The sequence below is a fragment of the Tauraco erythrolophus genome, chromosome 8 (assembly GCF_009769465.1).
Source record: "Tauraco erythrolophus isolate bTauEry1 chromosome 8, bTauEry1.pri, whole genome shotgun sequence".
Taxonomy (NCBI): Eukaryota; Metazoa; Chordata; class Aves; order Musophagiformes; family Musophagidae; genus Tauraco; species Tauraco erythrolophus.
In genome coordinates, this window is record NC_141472.1 from 10266810 (window position 1) to 10283805 (window position 16996).

At 50.1% G+C, this 16996-nt stretch overlaps 2 protein-coding genes across 2 annotated transcripts; both read right to left on the reverse strand.

The window, feature by feature from the left end:
• Nucleotides 1-4408: 4408 nt before the first annotated feature.
• LOC104369914 (testis-specific serine/threonine-protein kinase 6) lies at nt 4409-5242 on the reverse strand. The gene has a single exon (XM_009991202.2). The coding sequence runs from the start codon at nt 5240-5242 to the stop codon at nt 4409-4411; it is 834 nt and encodes a 277-aa protein (XP_009989504.2).
• Nucleotides 5243-15811: 10569 nt separating this feature from the next.
• Nucleotides 15812-16645, reverse strand: LOC147528347 (testis-specific serine/threonine-protein kinase 6-like). Its single transcript, XM_086615962.1, has one exon. It carries the CDS (start codon nt 16643-16645, stop codon nt 15812-15814), a length of 834 nt encoding a protein of 277 aa, XP_086472088.1.
• Between the last annotated feature and the right edge of the window lie 351 nt (nt 16646-16996).

Here is a 16996-nt window from a genome sequence, read left to right on the forward strand (position 1 = left end):
ACAGGACCAGGCTGCTCAGGGCTTAGTCTGGTCAGCCCTTGGAAACCCCCAAGGACAGAGATCGCCCAGCCTCGCTGGGCAAGCTGGGCCCTCCTTACATCCCAACTGTTGAAAGCGGGTGTTAAATGCGGGGAAGAAATCTGAGTCCTTCAGAGCATGGAAAAGAAGCGTTAACCCTCTGCTTTTGTAATGTATTCCCTTTCATTCATTTATGAGATAAAATGAGATTGATTTGGAAGCAGTTTTGGGAGAGGGAATTCAGGTCTTTCCAGGCCATCAGATATTATTGAATTTATTATCGTCTCAAGACCAAGTCATGATCTGACCAGAAGACTGGCAGCCAGGGAAGTTTTGAACCGTAATGTAAAATGAAATCCTCTTGGCTTGAGGTAAGCCACTTGGTCTGCTTGCTATAACACGGGGAGAATAATGTTTACCACTTGGTGCTAGTGTGAAGATTAATGTTTGCTGGGTGCTGTGAAAACAAAAATATTATTCACAGAAAGCTTCTTGTCTGCAAGGAAAAGTATGGGCGCAAAGAGTCTCTGGATCCTGTCCTTTTGGGAGAACCTCTTGTTAGCTTTTTTTTTTTTTAATTACGCTTAATATAATCAAACGGCTCAAGACAGGAAAACGTTTGCTCCCTTTTACCCTCCTTATCTCTTCCAACAGACAAGTGTAGAGCGATGAACTATAGAAAGAGAAGAGGAGGAGGTCTTACGCTGAAGAAGAGTCAAGATGCACACAAGAGCATGGAGACCCATAACTCGTTGCAGCATGGGGTTTGAGAAGGGAGAGGAGGACGGTGGGCAGCTGGATGAAAGGCTGCTGGCACTAAAGACTGCAGTTATGGAGAAGGTAATGTAATTGCCCATCGAAAGCTTTGCCTTCCCAGCAAGGCAGGGTCACTTGTGTAGTCTCCCACCCGACCCGCCCACACTGGCTGGGCCAAGGGCGATGGGAGGGTGGTTAGCTGCAGGCTGGGCAGCCTGGCTTCGCTGGAGGCGCAACCCGAGAGCCAGCTCCAAAGCTGACACAGGGATACGTGAGGTATTTGATTACCCAGCAGTGTTTTCCCACAATTCATGAGTATACTTATCTCCAGAGTTTTGGACCGTGGAGACTTTTAAGTAGCCGAGTCCTAAAGCTTATCAGACACGTCAGCTATTACCTAAAATCTTGAAAGCAAATTTTGCTTAGCTGAAAAGGGAGCTTTAATGTCAACGTGCAGTGAATTATCTCCCTGCCTTTCATTTGCCTGAAATAAAGACTGTATTTCAGGCAGGAGGATGCTGAATTTGGACAAAGGAGCAGTGGGAGGAAAGCTGTGCTAAAAGTCTGGAAGACGTCTTTGAAATGATTAACGGTCTTGGATTAAATGGGGCAAAATTGCTTCAAGATGCTTAGAAAACATCTCGAGAAAATACTAAACTCCCTGTTCTGTGGAGTATTGTTTGGAGAGTCCCTCTAATTGGTTTCAAGACATGAGTTCAAAAACCTGAAAGTAAGCCCGTCGGGTGACATAGGGCATGACAACAGCTGAGGACAGGGCTATGGACAGGGTAACGCTCAGCCTGTGCAGTAAGCCAACACGAGCTACATGGTGGCACACTGCATTATTATTGCCTTATACGGTCTCTGAATGTTTTCCTTCTTGTACTTGAAGAAGGATTAAATAAAGGATGTTTATGGTGTATCTTGTATGGTGATCAGCTCCCCTGTAGAAAGTTATTTATTCGGTGCTGATATTAGACAAGGACCCTTCATCTCCAGATGGTATGGCACCAATACGTTACAAACAGCCCGGGGAGGACAGTCATGTTGCAGAATGACTCCGGTGGGACTGATGGGGATATTGATAACCCAGCGTAGCTCTTTATGCCTCCCACGGGTGCCCTTTCAAAGTTCAAGGGCTCTCCCGAAAGACAGGGCGCTGTGATTCACGGCCAGGAGAGCAGGGCTTATCTGCCAGAAGTCAGGGAAGGGGCACTTCCATCGGCCGTGTACCTCCCAGGAAGGGTAAAAAGCATTTCTGCCCTTCTGAGGGGGAAATAAGCTGAGGGAAACCACAGGCTCAGCACACACAGAGACCTCAGGAGTCCCTCTGGCACAGAGCGAGGAGGGGAGGGATGCTCGCGGAGTCCTCCGCCGGGGCACAACCGAGGAGCCTCCTCCCCAGCCTGCTCAGCACCTCTGGTTGTCCTCTCCTTCGAAACTGATTTTTCCACTGGTGCAAATTAAGTAAGAATTGGTTCAGACTCTTTAACTGCGATTTTTATTTTTAATCTGCATAATTAGATTCATAACAGACTATTTTCACCGTCTCAGGACCGCTCTGAGATCGTTAGCACCGGGCCCTGTGAGATCACCATCTGCATGGAGCAGGCGAGGGCAGTGGGGCAACCGTCCGAGCCACCAGTGGCTCCTTCCAGCCATTAACCACCTGAACCCTGGCTGCTTTCCCAGGCTACTCGAGGGGTCCCATCCTTGCAAAACATCAGTCGTCTGTCCCAACTCATGTCCTAAACAGACGCGATCGTTTAGGAGAATGGGGAGCTGAGGGGAGATTAATGGGGTCTGGGGTTTAGAATGACTTGTTTTGTATTAGCTTGGTCTTTGACAAATGAAAATTAAAAGAAAGTGAAAGGAGAGGGAATACGGTAGCACTGGATTTGGCACCAGGTTTCTGCTTCCCAGGTTGTGAGGAGGAACCTGGAGGTAAGCAAGGGCTGGAGCGAGGCAGGGGATGGAGATGAGAAGGTACCTGGACATCCTGGGGAGTTCTCCCAAAGGAAGGTGGTGGCTTTGGAGAGGAATGAGGCTGACAGGGTGGTTGGAAGGTGAGTAGGAAAAGGAACGTTGAGCCCTGCTGAAAACCTCACTACCCCAAAATCCACCTCCTCACTTCGCACATCCTTATGACTTCTCTCCTTCTTTTCCATCCCCAGCATCCTTCTGATCCTTCCCAAGCCTGTCTCCCTAGCCACAGATGGCCCCAAGACACCCCTCCTATCCCTTACTCTGTCTACTTTGGACTTTGCTGCTGCTGCTATGAAGTTTTACTTCACAGCTGCAAGGAGGAGAACAAAATAAATCTTCATTCTAGGGAGTGGCAAAATTCACTGTAGCCCATGTGCTGAAAAGCCTTGGGCTGGCTCTGCTGCCACATCTTGTTCTACTTAAAGCGCTGCTTTTAATAGACCCAAAACGTTTGCTTTACCAGAGATGTGTTGTCCTCTTCCAGCAGAACCACGTGCGCTGGTTGGTTCGTGCAGGACGTGGCCTGGCCGCGGGAGCTGCTGCCAGGGCTGCGCTGGGTCTGCTGCGTGGCACCAGCCCCACAAAGGCTGATGGACCACCCAACTGGAAACCTTCCCTTTGACTTCAGCTTCGGTGGAAGCTAGATCGGAGATTGTTTAAAGGGGATTTGAAGTGTTTCATGAAAGCACATCTCAGGTGCCAGCTCCCGCCTTTTAATTAACCCTTTGAAAACAGGACTTGCCGATAGGGATCTGTAGTAGATTTTGGGGGTCGTATTCAGAGGAATTGGTAACTTTTCTATGGAGAAGCTGGACAGCAGGTGTTAGCAAAGCAGCTCTCCTTCCCATCTTTATCTCTTTCCCATTTCAGGTTCTCCATGACCTCAGTGGCATTTCTTTCTCATCAAATATCTTTTGGCAGAGATCTCAAATGTTGGTAAGGATCAGTGTCCGAAAGATATAGTGGAAGGTAAGGTGTGGATCTTAAGCCCATACCAAAACTTTCAGCTTGGTGATGCTGCCCAGTTGCCTGCAAAGATCCTGCTGTGAATTTGGAGGATTCCACTCCACTACCACCAGTTCAAATACAGTTCAGTGGGGAACAAGGTTGAGGACAAGCCAAGACCCGTGTGTGAGCAGCTTTACCTCCTGCAGCCCCAGGCAGCCCTGCGCATAGGGTGGCAGAGGGTAAGGAGCAGCGCAGGAGTTTCGGTGTTTGTTACACTTATGAAGGAACAGGCAACCTAAAGGACTGTGCTGGTGCATGTTGCACCTCATCACGCTGCCCTGGCTGTGCTGGCTCGGTAGGAGAGCCCTGAGCTGCCTGACAGGGGGTGCAGGTCCGCTGCTGTAGTCAAGCAGCCGCTGCTGGTCAGGCAGCCCCGTGCTTTGCTCTTACCGCTAGCTCAGCATGGTCAGTGCATCTCGAAACCCAACCCGCAGCAGGCTCACGTGTCTCCTTTGTGGAGGGATCTGACCACCTTCTGAGAGCACGGCGTCTTGCCGGTGCGTGAAGTTCAATCACCTCCACATATAGGCACCCTGGGGCTCAAAATGATCAATAAACCACAGAAACGCTTTTTCACAACAGCATTGATTACACTAAAGTGTCACTGCTTTCCCAGGATCTCCAGGGAGGTTTTCCTCGTTCAGATGTCCCCCTTCAGCCAACTGTTCTTGGCCACCTGCCCCGCGCCGGGCCGGGAGGCCGGGTCGAACTGGAGCAGTTGAGCGATGAGAGCTTGGCAGGGCTCTGGCAGCGGGGGCAGCCCCTCTGGGTACCGCACCCCTTCCTTCTGCTGCTGGGGCATGCTGCGGATGCACGTATTGTCAAAGGGTATGCGGCCCGTCACCATCACGTAGAGTACCACCCCCAGGCTCCAAATGTCATTCTTCTTGGCATCATACGGGATGTTCATCAGCACCTCAGGGGAAGTGTAGGCTGCTGACCCGCAGAATGTGGTGCTCAGGTCCGGGTAGCCATTGGCCTCCTTGCTGAATCCAAAGTCACTGAGCTTGGCCCGGCAGCCATCAGCGATCAGCAGGATGTTCTCACACTTGAGGTCCCTGTGCACCAAGTTGCGGTCATGCAGGTAGCGCACAGCCCCCACGACCTGCGCAAAGATGTCCCAGGCCTTTGGGACGCAGGGCAGCTTCCCCAGCTGCTGCACCACCTGCAGCAGGTCAGTGTCTGCTGCCTCCATCACGACGTAGAGCTTCCCATTGCAGACCTCGATGATCTCGAAAACACGCACGATGTTGGGGTGCCGGATCTTGCGCACAATGGAGAGCTCCCGGGGCAGAAACTTGTGCACAATGACCGGGGATGCTTGTTTCCGGTCCACCACCTTGATGGCTAAGGGGCCCTTGTATTTGTCGGAGGTGGCCACTTTCACCTTGGAGAAGGTTCCCTCTCCTATCATGTGACCCAGCCTGTAGCCCAGCTTACGAAGTAGTTTCTCTCCTGCGTCGGTTTTTGGCATGATGTGTGAGTTGGCGACGGGAGCACCTACTCTTCTGGCCCCAAGTGACACTAATGGGCTTAATCAAAGCCCACGAGTGCCTTTATAGGCTCCAGGGCTCACCCAGCTATTGTGACAGCGTGGAGTGTTGCGCGGCAGTGTCTTTGTGACACAACAAAGGTGTCTGGTGGGTCCTCTGTGCTCAAGGGTGTGCATGGCATGCCCGCGCACACACCGGGGAACTGCCACCAGCAGATATTTTAGAGTTTTTACCTTTTGTGCCTTCTGGGATGAGGAATCCATTTGGGGACCTGTGGAATCATACACACAGTTCCAGCTGGGGTTTGGCCTTGATGATTTAAGCCTGTGTTCTTTCTGAAGTTGGGAACCACCAATAAAGAGGATAGAAAAGAAAAGAGCGTGTGAGCAGCTGGCCTGGGGAGTGTGAGAAGCTGGCATAGGGAGTATGGGAAGATGATATAAGGTGTGTGAGAAACTGATATTTAGTTTAGTAGTGATTTTTTAGGCATAGCCAATAGTAAAGCTAAAATAGGCGCGTGCACTATTATTTGTAACCAATCACAGCTGGGCAAGGGGCATGTGGACACATCGTGGCTGAAGTGATGATCTATAAAAGCTGCTTGTAAATTGTAATAAATGTCTCTGTTATCACATCTATGGAGTCCGTGCGTTCAGCCGCCGCAGGGACCTATGCCAGTTTTCTGCAGGGTGTTATCGTAGAACGGATTGGGTTGGAAGGGACCTTAAAGATCGTCTAAGATTATTAGTTGTATGAAAATCAGAACTGCACAGAGCGGTGCAAAGGAGTGATTTCTACTGTCCCGCACTGCAAACCACCTTGTTTGGCTGTAAATATTTCCTTTTTTATGATGATGGTGCAGAGAGCTATTTCACTAGGTGGGCTTTCTGGCTTTGTGTGGTGTGGATGGGAACTTTAAATGCATCTTTCACAAGAAACAGCTTTTCAGTTTCATGAACTTGGAATTGCTCTATTTTTTACCAAAACGATGTTTTGGAGACTTATGGAGAAGTGAGACCAGAGATCCTTTGGAGAGCTTCTGTAATTTAGCTGTTAGATGCTTTTAGTCAGTTTTTACTTGCCATAAGGTGACAGTGGAATTAAGCACGGGGCAGGAGCAGAGGGCAGCTGGGCTGGGTGGCAACAGCCGCTCCCGAGCGAAGCGTCCCTCCTGTCGCACGCCACGTCCCAGGCCAGCGTCTGCTCCTTCCTCTAGCTGCTGTGTCCTTGGCTCTCGGGAATGGTTGTTTCTGGTTTATGCTGGTTTTTTAAGCTTCTCGAGGATCCTGCTGTCCCTGTGGAGCCTGCATTTCCTTTCCGGCTAGCCTAGGACCACAAAACGTCCGTCTTCCTCAATACCAACCCAAATACTATTTTTAATTTTTGAATATAAGTTTTGTTCTGCAAATCGGTTCCAAAGAAGACTAAGACTCAACCAAAGACTGAAGAAAATCTTTCTTGTGAGTCCGTTTGTCAGTACTCTGAAGTCACTGGAGGAAATGAAATTAATTGGGAACTGCAAACACGGGTCTGTATGTGCTGCGGTGAGTTTTGCCCTGACTCCTAAGGGCAAGTAACCGTCATGGTGTTTTATCCGCTGTGGAAGCGGCGGGTCAAAACCAAGGCACCTTCCCACTTGAGATACTGTTTCTACAGGCAAGTCAAAGGATGGGAATCCAATGTGCTGTGGTTGGACGCGAGTTGCCAGGCATGTATCACCAAAGATGCTGTCAAAAGGCCGGGCAAACAGCATGTATGTTGCTTCATGGAGGATGTGTTCCCATGCAGGCGCTACCCTGCTGACCCCTGAGGAATGCCCTCAGTCCATCCTTATCTCCTCTGAAGAGAGCAAAGGCCCTGTTTGATGGCGAGGACCTTGCCTGGGGCTGACGTTCATAGGGATGTCGAGCAGAGGGAACCCCGCATGCACAGGACATCACAACCCAGCCAATGCTCCCATTCTGTTTGAGCCATCAGGTAAATCCCCCCAGCTTTCTTACTTCTGAAGCTGATCAGAAAGAAGCCATTTCCAGAAGTTCCTGTTCAGAAGCTGCTGTTGCTTACACACAAAAAAGTCCTGCCTAGCAATCAGGGGGCCAGATGCCGAAAGCCATTTTGCTGGATACACATGATTTCCTGGCACTTCTGTTCAGCTTGTGAGTCATAACCACAGTGACTTCAGCAAGAGGTCTGAGCTGGACTTTTCACAGGAGCTGGGACCTTGGAGGTGGCTAAACATAATTGAACCAATGTGGGCATTTTTACAAGGGTAAACGCTTAGACCAGGCGTCCCTTCCCCACTTACTACTGGAGTGCCTCCGGAAAAATGCCATTGTTGCAGGCTCCGACAGATTGAAAGTTGTGCATGTGGCTATCAGTATATCTTTTAAAACAAGAAGGCGAGTTCACATTATAGACATGTTCCCAAAGCCTACAGGTCAAACCCTCATTGATGGGAAACCTCTTTGAAGTCCCCTCTAATAACGTAACCAGAAGAGGTGGTGTCCAAACCACAGTGGAAAAAAACGAGGTGGCAATGATGGACCATGTTGGGATGGTAAGGAGTAACAGCATGGAGCCCTGCACCACTGGTAACTCCGTCTGCTGGAGGCAGCGTGTCGCTTTTGGGAGATTTTCGACAAGCTTGGCTGAGGGAGAGTTTCAGACTGGGAAACGACTCAGCAGGTTTTCCTCTAAACCCAGAAAAAACAGGATGCAGGAGCATCCCAGGGACCGAAGGGCTTGTGCAGTGCCTTGGAGGAGACGGGGAAGAAAGCCCTGGTGAACACGGGGCCGGAGCAGCTACTGCAGCAAACACTCCCCGTCCTGTGCGCTGCGGGCCACGAATCCTTGCGAGCAGCTTTGCTGCCGGGGCTGCAGACGCGCTACGGTGCATCGCCACGATCCTGACCCACAGCTCGGCCCGGGGCTGCGGCAAAGGGCTCCAAAGAAAGACAGCGAGAGGCATGAGTGAGAGATGTCGGTTTGGCAGGACGCTGTCAGGCAGAGGAGGGGTGAAAATACCTGAGCTCAGCTTTTTACACTGTGCTTAGGTCACAGAGAAACAGGAGTTTTGCCTTGTTAGCTGGTGGCTCAATATTTATCAGTATAGAAACACACCAAAAATCTCTTTTGCTCTCAATCCCTCCACCTCAAACACTGCTACCTGCAGCATAAATATTTAGGTCACGCCAATATACTCTCATAGGGAACTCAGTACTAACCTATAAAAGGAGCTGCTGAGCTTTCTGGTGCATATTTTACATCAAAGCTGTGTTTGTAGCACTGACTGGTTCCATTGCTCTTGTAATGAAGAGCAATTAGAAATCAGGCAGCAACTACTGGTTTGTTCGATCTGGAACGCGCAGGAGGAACTGGTCTGCAGAGGTTCAGGCTGCTGTGTGGCACGGGGACACTGGAGAGCTGCCAGGTGCCCCAGAAAGCAACTCACCTGTTTCAAACTCAGTGTAAGTTAATGTACCATCCAGGGTGAGTCCTGCATCACCCAGGGCTGGACTCCTCACCAGAGACCAAGCTTCTGAACACCAGGAATGTGAGATCCTAGATCTTCTTATCCACCAAAAAGGGATAAAAATCCCCCATTGCTTTACACCAGAACCAGGAGGAGCTCGGAGTTAACCGTGCCCAGGTCCTGGGTCCTCTACAATTACATAGTATGGTGTTCCTCAGGTTGTTAACTCACCTTGCTGAGATGCAGCTGAAGTTCTCCAGCCTTCTGCCCTGTGCACAGCTACCAGAGAAGAGCCAAATAAGCCATGAGATGTTACAGGAGGATGTTTTTCTTTCTGTGTCATCCCATGGCTTGTTTTTCCACTAATAATTAGGCCTTCTCTTGCAGGAAAACCCTGGCTGTGCTGGAGCTGGTAGCTGGGAAATCACCCGTCTCTTGAGCGTAATGTGGGTCCTGCCGGAACAAGCATACCAAAATATAACTCCTGTTAATGCAGATGGTCTAGAAGCCAAAACAAACCCTAGTTTTATACCTTATGCCACAAGGCTGCAAGTTACAATGTGTAGAATGACCTCGGTACTTGCACGGAGCCCTTGAGATTTCTTTAAATACCTCTATTTCCCTACAGGCAGAGATGGGAGCCCAGGGGTTGTAACTTTCAAGAGAGGTCAGGTAATTCCCAGGTGCCCCACTTTGTGGCCAGTCTATGGCCAGACCTTATTGCTTAGCACCCTGTCAACGTGGGAATGGGTGAACAGCTGCACAAGAAGTAAAAATAACTAATGTTCATATTTTTGCCTGACTACCTTCTTATAGACAATGCAAAGGGTAACCACATTTTTTCCTAGCTAATACTGAAGTTACCAAGATCTTCTTGCCAGCAATGGGTAAAAAGAGCTCTTTAAGCACAAGCTTTTGATGTTTTACCCTGTATTTGATTAAAAAAAAAAAATATATATATGTATAGTTGTTCTACAGAGAGCACTGGGCTGAAAAGAAACCCGCTGCTTGTTGCACTATTTTCCACCCACCTGGATGTTGCAGGGAGTTTGTGCCAGTGCTGAAGGCTGGTGAAAATTCTGCAGATGAGAATTCTTCTGCAGTCCCATGGAGCTATACTACACTCTCCAGGTATTAATACCAAAAGGTACAAACCAAGGTGAGGTTAACTTGTAACAGGTACAGACGCTCATTAATAGGGCACAGCCAGTAAAGAAAATGACACTCTTGGCAAGTACTCTCATTTTTCTAGTCATGTTATTTGCCCCTTACTTGCCAAGTGCCATTCAGTGAGCTATTTAAAGGTAATTGATTGCTGGCCTGCGCGATGTCTGAGCACTTAGAAAAATGGGCCAGGTCCCATGAAAAGCACACTGAATCCAAGCTGCCTCAGGAGCTGAGCTCTGTTGTTGCCTTAGATCTTTTCCTGCACAATCAAGCTATCTGGGAGGTTATTTTAGGCACTGGTGTGAAATGGACCTGGAAAGTTGAAGGTACAGAACTAACTACAAAGCTTTGTCTCCGAGTGCTTTACAAAAGCAGTGTGTGTGCCCATGGCTGCAGCCTGCCTGTGGCCACGGTCTCACAGCTCCTTACGGGCAGCAACAGCAGCTTTGGCGATGGAGGAAACCAAAGTCACGGGTAGTCAGAAAGCTGTACTTGTTCTTTTGTGCTGCTTTGTCATCTTCTTTCTTTCACGTCTCAAGGACAGGTGTTTGTTTAAAACACTCTGTCTATGATGTAGTTTGTTGGGGTTTTTTTTTATCCCTTTGGTGGATAAGGAGATCTGAGACCTTACATTCCTGGTGTTCAGAAGCAGCTGTGATCCCCACAGCTGTTTGCCATCAGATCTTGCCCTTAACCTCTTGTTCAAACAGAATAAAGTTGTGAAGCTGGTTGTGGAGTCCCACAAGAGGACTCCTTGAAATTCAGCAGGATGAGAGCAACACTGAACAGAAAACTCTGTAGTTGTCCATTTGATTAACCAAGGTTGTTTAGACACTAAAGAGAAACTGGAGCCTGGCACTTCTTGCGTGCCAGAAACATCTCTCCATGTAAATGAGAATTTAAACTGTGTAAGGGATAGAAAATGGGCTTGTAAGCCATCAGAGGGAATGGATATATGGCAATAGGCCACACCACCAGCTCTTGGGCAGCTTCTGAGTGCTTCAGTAGGTGCCAGAGGAGATGAAGGATGGGAAGGGCTAATGGGCTCATCTGCAAACATGATTTTTCAGCTGGCTTTGCCAGGCTGCACCTGCCAAGGATCTCAAGCCTGAAGGCAATAAGCTAGAGTTGAATGGGAGACAAAAGGGACTCAGCAGGCTTTGGCAGGCTGGTTGCTCAGGGAGCAGGAGGGCTCCCCTGGCAGGTCTGCCATTTAGAGGCTTTGCACTAAAGCAAAGCACCTTGGCTTTGCGCCTTGGGTGGTGATGAGGGACAAGAGAAAATTTGGGAAATGAGAAGCTTTTCTTACCACATCAAGTTACAGAATCATAGAATGGTTTGGGTTGGAAGGGACCTTAAAGATCATATAGTTCCAACCCCCCCACCATGGGCAAGGACACTCTCCACCACACCAGGTTGCTCAAAGCCTCATCCAACCTGGCCTTGAACACTTCCAGGGATGCAGCAGCCACAACTTCTCTGGGCAACCTGTTCCAGTGCCTCATCACCCTCATTGTAAAAAATTTCTTCCTTAGATCTAATTGAAATCTCCCCTCTTTCAGTTTAAAGCCATCACCCCTTGTCCTATCACACACCCTTATCAAAAGTCCCTCTCCAGCTTTCTTGTAGCCCCTTTAGGTACTGGAAGGCTGCTAGAAGGTCTCCCTGGAGCCTTCTCTTCTCCAGGCTGAACAGCCCCGACTCTCTCAGCCTGTCTTCATAGGAGAGGTGCTCCAGCCCTCAGATCATCCTTGTGGCCCTCCTCTGGACCCGCTCCAACAGCTCCATGTCCTTGTGTTGGGGACTCCAGAGCTGAATGCAAGCACTGCAGGGGGGGTCTTATGACCGTTAAATCCAAGTATAATTCAGTTAGAAAAGCAAGTAAGTGTTTTGTGGTTAACTATCCCAAATGCATGATACTTAAATTTCTTCCTCATGCTGATTTACTTACCTGCCTGTGGAGAACCTCATTGCAGAGCATTATGTATTCAGAAAGAGATTTAGTTGTCTGGCACCTATTGCAATCAATTTGTGGCCAATTAAGGACTGCAGAATTTGGCCTGTAATTAGGCTACAACAGCCTGTGGTACACAAGAGTTGGAAAGTTGATGGCAGTGTTATGGCTGTGGAGAAGATGTTTAAATACCTTTAAACGGAAGTTGTCAGAGACTGATTTCACTAGTTGCTCTGAAGTCATGTGCTAAAACGCTTCCTGAAGGTGCTCAGATAACCACTGAGAAGGCTTCTCCCACGGGTCTGGTTAGCCCTGGATAAGCCAGTCCTGCACGAGAGTCTGGCAGGGATGGAATTAAAGGGGAGAACAGGATAGAGATGCAAACCAGAAAGCTTCAGAGCTGTCAAAACTGATGAGAAAGCTTAGGCCGAGACTTGGAAAATTGGGAAAGACAAACTCAAGATAGCAGAAGGAGGTAATCTTGGATCAGATAGTTGGGTATGTACATACCAAAGAGGGAGGTAAGCAAGAAGACATTTTGGAAGCAAGGCTGGAGGCAGCAACAGGGACCACCCTGAAGGGCCGTTTGCTGAAGTCTGCTCCATCCAACATCTAACTAAATGGGCTTTTCTGAGAATCAAAGAAACTGCCTGAGAAACCAAGCAAGAAACTAGCCGTGACCCTGAGAGGAAAGCGGCCAAGGCAGGCTGAGGCTGACCGTGGGTGGTTTGGGTGGGCAGCGAGCACGGATTTGCTCACACAAGTAGCAGAAGACCTCGCGTTGCATTTGTTGCTTTGCTTTCCAGAAAACTGAGCTTTTTGCTGCTTTCCTGCTCACGTGTTTCCCTAAAAGGGAAACGAATCCATCGAAAGCAGAGACCAGGCGGTCCCCTTGACTTAGTGATGGTCACTGCAGAGCGTGGAAGCCAGGCACGCCAGCCTGGGCTGGGATGGAGGGATGGGCATGCCTGCGCCCCACTGCTCAGGCGGCGGGTGCTCACGAGCCATGAAGTATATCTAATATCACACTGCCCTCTTGGGGCAGGTGTTCCTTGGAAATAGACCTTTATGATTCGTGTGCTGCAGATCTCGTTGCTCGCTGCTGTTGCTTATCCTAGGAGCCCACGCTGCCTAGCTAAATCATGGATTAAATAAAGGATGTTTATGGTGTATCTTGTATGGTGATCAGCTACCCCGTAGAAAGTTATTTATTTGGTGCTGATATTAGACAAGGACCCTTTGTCTCCAGATGGTATGGCACCAATACGTTGCAAACAGCCCGGGGAGGACAGTCATGTTGCAGAATGACTCCGGTGGGACTGATGGGGATATTGATAACCCAGCGTAGCTCTTTATGCCTCCCACGGGTGCCCTTTCAAAGTTCAAGGGCTCTCCCGAAAGACAGGGCACTGTGATTCACGGCCAGGAGAGCAGGGCTTATCTGCCAGAAGTCAGGGAAGGGGCACTTCCATCGGCCGTGTACCTCCCAGGAAGGGTAAAAAGCATTTCTGCCCTTCTGAGGGGGAAATAAGCTGAGGGAAACCACAGGCTCAGCACACAGAGACCTCAGGAGTCCCTCTGGCACAGAGCGAGGAGGGGAGGGATGCTCGCGGAGTCCTCCGCCGGGGCACAACCGAGGAGCCTCCTCCCCAGCCTGCTCAGCACCTCTGGTTGTCCTCTCCTTCGAAACTGATTTTTCCACTGGTGCAAATTAAGTAAGAATTGGTTCAGACTCTTTAACTGCGATTTTTATTTTTAATCTGCATAATTAGATTCATAACAGACTATTTTCACCGTCTCAGGACCGCTTTGAGATCGTTAGCACCGGGCCCTGTGAGATCACCATCTGCATGGAGCAGGCGAGGGCAGTGGGGCAACCGTCCGAGCCACCAGTGGCTCCTTCCAGCCACTAACCACCTGAACCCCGCTGCTTTCCCAGGCCACTCGAGGGGTCCCATCCTTGCAAAACATCAGTCGTCTGTCCCAACTCATGTCCTCAACAGACGCGATCGTTTAGGAGAATGGGGAGCTGAGGGGAGATTAATGGGGTCTGGGGTTTAGAATGACTTGTTTTGTATTAGCTTGGTCTTTGACAAATGAAAATTAAAAGAAAGTGAAAGGAGAGGGAATACGGTAGCACTGGATTTGGCACCAGATTTCTGCTTCCCAGGTTGTGAGGAGGAACCTGGAGGTAAGCAAGGGCTGGAGCGAGGCAGGGGATGGAGATGAGAAGGTACCTGGACATCCTGGGGAGTTCTCCCAAAGGAAGGTGGTGGCTTTGGAGAGGAATGAGGCTGACAGGGTGGTTGGAAGGTGAGTAGGAAAAGGAACGTTGAGCCCTGCTGAAAACCTCACTACCCCAAAATCCACCTCCTCACTTCGCACATCCTTATGACTTCTCTCCTTCTTTTCCATCCCCAGCATCCTTCTGATCCTTCCCAAGCCTGTCTCCCTAGCCACAGATGGCCCCAAGACACCCCTCCTATCCCTTACTCTGTCTACTTTGGACTTTGCTGCTGCTGCTATGAAGTTTTACTTCACAGCTGCAAGGAGGAGAACAAAATAAATCTTCATTCTAGGGAGTGGCAAAATTCACTGTAGCCCATGTGCTGAAAAGCCTTGGGCTGGCTCTGCTGCCACATCTTGTTCTACTTAAAGCGCTGCTTTTAATAGACCCAAAACGTTTGCTTTACCAGAGATGTGTTGTCCTCTTCCAGCAGAACCACGTGCGCTGGTTGGTTCGTGCAGGACGTGGCCTGGCCGCGGGAGCTGCTGCCAGGGCTGCGCTGGGTCTGCTGCGTGGCACCAGCCCCACAAAGGCTGATGGACCACCCAACTGGAAACCTTCCCTTTGACTTCAGCTTCGGTGGAAGCTAGATCGGAGATTGTTTAAAGGGGATTTGAAGTGTTTCATGAAAGCACATCTCAGGTGCCAGCTCCCGCCTTTTAATTAACCCTTTGAAAACAGGACTTGCCGATAGGGATCTGTAGTAGATTTTGGGGGTCGTATTCAGAGGAATTGGTAACTTTTCTATGGAGAAGCTGGACAGCAGGTGTTAGCAAAGCAGCTCTCCTTCCCATCTTTATCTCTTTCCCATTTCAGGTTCTCCATGACCTCAGTGGCATTTCTTTCTCATCAAATATCTTTTGGCAGAGATCTCAAATGTTGGTAAGGATCAGCGTCCGAAAGATATAGTGGAAGGTAAGGTGTGGATCTTAAGCCCATACCAAAACTTTCAGCTTGGTGATGCTGCCCAGTTGCCTGCAAAGATCCTGCTATGAATTTGAGCTGTGAATATCACTGTGAGATCTAAACAGTGGTATACTAAATTGACATTTTCTCTGCAGTAGCAATTTGCAGGACCACGACTTCTCCACTCCCACCAGCTCAAATACAGTTCAGTGGGGAACAAGGCTGAGGACAAGCCAAGACCCGTGTGTGAGCAGCTTTACCTCCTGCAGCCCCAGGCAGCCCTGCGCATAGGGTGGCAGAGGGTGAGGAGCAGCACAGGAGTTTCGGTGTTTGTTACACTTATGAAGGAACAGGCAACCTAAAGGACTGTGCTGGTGCATGTTGCACCTCATCATGCTGCCCTGGCTGTGCTGGCTCGGTAGGAGAGCCCTGAGCTGCCTGACGGGGGGTGCAGGTCCGCTGCTGTGGTCAGGCAGCCGCTGCTGGTGTAAGCAGCCCCGTGCTTTGCTCTTACCGCTAGCTCAGCATGGTCAGTGCATCTCGAAACCCAACCCGCAGCAGGCTCACGTGTCTCCTTTGTGGAGGGATCTGACCACCTTCTGAGAGCACGGCGTCTTGCCGGTGCGTGAAGTTCAATCACCTCCACATATAGGCACCCTGGGGCTCAAAATGATCAATAAACCACAGAAACGCTTTTTCACAACAGCATTGATTACACTAAAGTGTCACTGCTTTCCCAGGATCTCCGGGGAGGTTTTCCTCGTTCAGATGTCCCCCTTCAGCCAACTGTTCTTGGCCACCTGCCCCGCGCCGGGCCGGGAGGCCGGGTCGAACTGGAGCAGTTGAGCGATGAGAGCTTGGCAGGGCTCTGGCAGCGGGGGCAGCCCCTCTGGGTACCGCACCCCTTCCTTCTGCTGCTGGGGCATGCTGCGGATGCACGTATTGTCAAAGGGTATGCGGCCCGTCACCATCACGTAGAGTACCACCCCCAGGCTCCAAATGTCATTCTTCTTGGCATCATACGGGATGTTCATCAGCACCTCAGGGGAAGTGTAGGCTGCTGACCCGCAGAATGTGGTGCTCAGGTCCGGGTAGCCATTGGCCTCCTTGCTGAATCCAAAGTCACTGAGCTTGGCCCGGCGGCCATCAGCGATCAGCAGGATGTTCTCACACTTGAGGTCCCTGTGCACCAAGTTGCGGTCATGCAGGTAGCGCACAGCCCCCACGACCTGCGCAAAGATGTCCCGGGCCTTGGGGACGCAGGGCAGCTTCCCCAGCTGCTGCACCACCTGCAGCAGGTCAGTGTCTGCTGCCTCCATCACAACATAGAGCTTCCCATTGCAGACCTCGATGATCTCGAAAACACGCACGATGTTGGGGTGCCGGATCTTGCACACAATGGAGAGCTCCCGGGGCAGAAACTTGTGCACAATGACCGGGGATGCTTGTTTCCGGTCCACCACCTTGATGGCTAAGGGGCCCTTGTATTTGTCGGAGGTGGCCACTTTCACCTTGGAGAAGGTTCCCTCTCCTATCGTGTGACCCAGCCTGTAGCCCAGCTTACGAAGTAGTTTCTCTCCTGCGTCGGTTTTTGGCATGATGTGTGAGTTGGCGACGGGAGCACCTGCTCTCCTGGCCCCAAGTGACACTAATGGGCTTAATCGAAGCCCACAAGTGCCTTTATAGGCTCCAGGGCTCACCCAGCTATTGTGACAGCGTGGAGTGTTGCGCGGCAGTGTCTTTGTGACACAACAAAGGTGTCTGGTGGGTCCTCTGTGCTCACGGGTATGCCAGGCATGCCCGCGCACACACTGGGGAACTGCCACCAGCAGATATTTTAGAGTTTTTACCTTTTGTGCCTTCTGGGATGAGGAATCCATTTGGGGACCTGTGGAATCATACACACAGTTCCAGCTGGGGTTTGGCCTTGATGATTTAAGCCTGTGTTC